Source organism: Cyprinodon variegatus, unplaced genomic scaffold (assembly GCF_000732505.1).
Source record: "Cyprinodon variegatus isolate N-32 unplaced genomic scaffold, C_variegatus-1.0 Scaffold120, whole genome shotgun sequence".
In the NCBI taxonomy this organism is placed as follows: Eukaryota; Metazoa; Chordata; class Actinopteri; order Cyprinodontiformes; family Cyprinodontidae; genus Cyprinodon; species Cyprinodon variegatus.
Window position 1 is genome coordinate 819,705 of NW_015150573.1, and position 2,529 is coordinate 822,233.

The 2,529-nt window shown below is 41.8% G+C and overlaps 1 protein-coding gene across 1 annotated transcript in view; it reads left to right on the plus strand.

Annotated features, from left to right (window-relative positions):
• The first annotated feature begins 530 nt into the window (after nt 1-530).
• Nucleotides 531-2,529, plus strand: part of map3k8 (mitogen-activated protein kinase kinase kinase 8) — a 9,509-nt gene continuing 7,510 nt past the window's right edge. Inside the window, exons 1-3 of the mRNA XM_015375525.1 lie at nt 531-646; nt 1,078-1,454; nt 1,536-1,706. Of these exons, the coding sequence (XP_015231011.1) occupies nt 1,116-1,454; nt 1,536-1,706 (510 nt within the window). The 5' untranslated portion in view covers nt 531-646; nt 1,078-1,115. The remainder of the gene's footprint in view (nt 647-1,077; nt 1,455-1,535; nt 1,707-2,529) is intronic.

The window sequence follows — 2,529 nt, forward strand, 5'->3', positions numbered from 1 at the left end:
GATTCAATGGAATTTCACTTTATATTTTTATAAAGACCAGACCAGAAAGATGAAGAACCCCTATGATGACCGATAGGACTACCAGCTGGAAAGTGTCTCCTAGGAGAGGGAGGCCAGACCTGTTATCCAATAGATGGATGATGGAAGGAGATGCTGATATCTACATATTTTCATTAGCGTTAGGGTTTTGTTCCATTAAAAAAATTAGGACAAACTGTTTTAAGACATTGAAAAAAAATGAATGGTACTGAAATGAAAGGTTTGCGGTTTCAACTTTCTATGTGAGAGTAAATGACTGAAATCAAAGGTGATTTTGACCTACAAAAGCAGAGGATTCCCTCCTATTTCTTGACGTAAAACTCACCACCAAAAAGAAATCTTTGAATCAAAAAGGAAAACCATTTATCTTTCCATCTCTGAATACCTAAGAAAAAGCAACCAAAACCTACAAAGAGAAAGAATCCTCCCCACTCTGCCAGCGTCATCTTTCCTACGTGCAGCAGACCTATAACTTCCTTTGTTTACTTCCGTTCCAGCGCAGTCACACAGCAGTCAGACAGACAGCTCACACGTCAATATGTTCCAGACGCTGGAGGTGCACAATGGAGAGGCAGCAATGCTGATCAGCGTTTGCTACACATCTTAGGTAAATGTTTGAAGTTTTTATATCTTTTGCTGCTTGTAAAGCCTAAAGATTTACTATTAATACCTTAAAATGTTTACATCTTAGAGGCAACTCTGCTTAGATAGACTTTCTTTCTTTCCTTCTTTCATTCTTGCAAAGTATTTTTAGTGTTTCCACAGGGCTTATCAGTATATCCAGTAATCTGTAGCTGTAAATATCTTAGATTCCTCTGTGCAGCTCCCTAACAACTCTCTGTCTGTCTGTAAACGGAGGGCTGAGCTTTGCTGGAGTTTCCCGGCTTCACTCTGAAATCTCTCCCTTGCCTGGAAAACCCTCCTCTGAGCCCCTCCCAGGTGTTTGGCTTCAGTCAGCCTCTTTCAAAGCACCAGTGTAGTTTTCTGTCTGATCACTGAGGAAAACAAGAATAACGACCTCCCGATGTTTTATTCCAGGCCGTGCAAGAACAGACGAGCAGACAAAGAAGAAAAAAATGGATTACAAATATGACACCGGACTAGAACTGCTGTTGGCTCATATGAATGTAGAGGACATCATCAACGCAGCAGAAACACTGTATCAGCTTGAGGAAGAGGAAGAAGCTGGTTTGTCTTTTGATGAAGAGGGACTTTCCCAGGAGGAGATGGATGAAAATGAGGAGATAGTGGACAGAGTGGGTCCAGGGAAGGAGCAGAAGGACTATGGTAATGGGGTTGGGGGTGTCCGCTATGGGACGGTGCAGGACCTGCTGTCCTTTGTGAACCTCCTGTCCAACATGCAGACTGCAGCTCTGCAGCACCTGCCTGAGGAGATAGGAGTCCTCCTAAATAAGGTAAGACTTCCTGTAATTGTTCTATTTTGCTGAAGCATTTCATTGTCTTCTAAGATTTAACAAGTTTCTCTTTCATTGCAGAAGGATATGGCCGTTCAAAAAGGCCGCTACCAGATCAACATGGATGTTCTTCTGTTTCCATGGACATTAACCTACAAAAATCCCGGCCCTGGCCTCGTGCCCAAAGGCTCATTTGGGAAAGTCCACTTAGCTCAGGACATCAAGACCAGGAAGAGAATGGCCTGCAAACTGGTGAGCCCTGCTGACTGGTTACTGGAATTCCACCTGTGCATGTCTCCTTGTAACCCTTTGCTCTTTAAATGCCAAATATTTTTGGCAGGTTAAGTAAAGCTTGTATGTGAAGCAGTTCAGATATCCTCAGGTTGTGCAAAGACTGGTCATGTGTGCATCAGTCAGCTATGATTTCCTTTGAATTGAAAGAGGAAGAGAGTGCGGTGCTCTGTCGAAAACATAAGGGCAAAGTTTGATGCAAAAATGGAGATTCCACATGACCTCCCTCAGCTGCTCTTAATACTTTTCTGTTTTTTTTCAGCAATTTCTTTTAAAATGGCACAATTTTCACAAGAAGTCATGTGACCCAGTTTTATGCGCACCGATGTTTATCCGTAGGACTGTGGTTGTGGAGGGGGCGAAGTGTGAGTGCGTGTTTACTCTTTCATGCTTGGAAAATATTGACAAATCAGGAAGGAGCAGCTTCCTACCTTGGTCCGTTTTATCAGAATTTCGTGTTGACTTTGCAAACTGCTATAAATAAACAAGGAAAAACTTCCTGGAACAGGTTTATAGTTGGATGCTGGTTATCTGAGTCATAACAAGGATGTCATAAAAACAATATATTTCAATACACTTTGCTCTAATATTATGCATTTTGATTAAGTTTTTTTAATATTTTTAGATGCTACCATTTGCTTTGTTGGCTATGAAGGCAATATTTTACCTAGGGATGCACGATATAATCGGCCCCCTATCGGTATCGGCCTTAAAACTGAAAATCGGACATCGGCCACCCCACCGATATTTAACCCGATATTTGATCAGCTTCTGAGTTACTAAA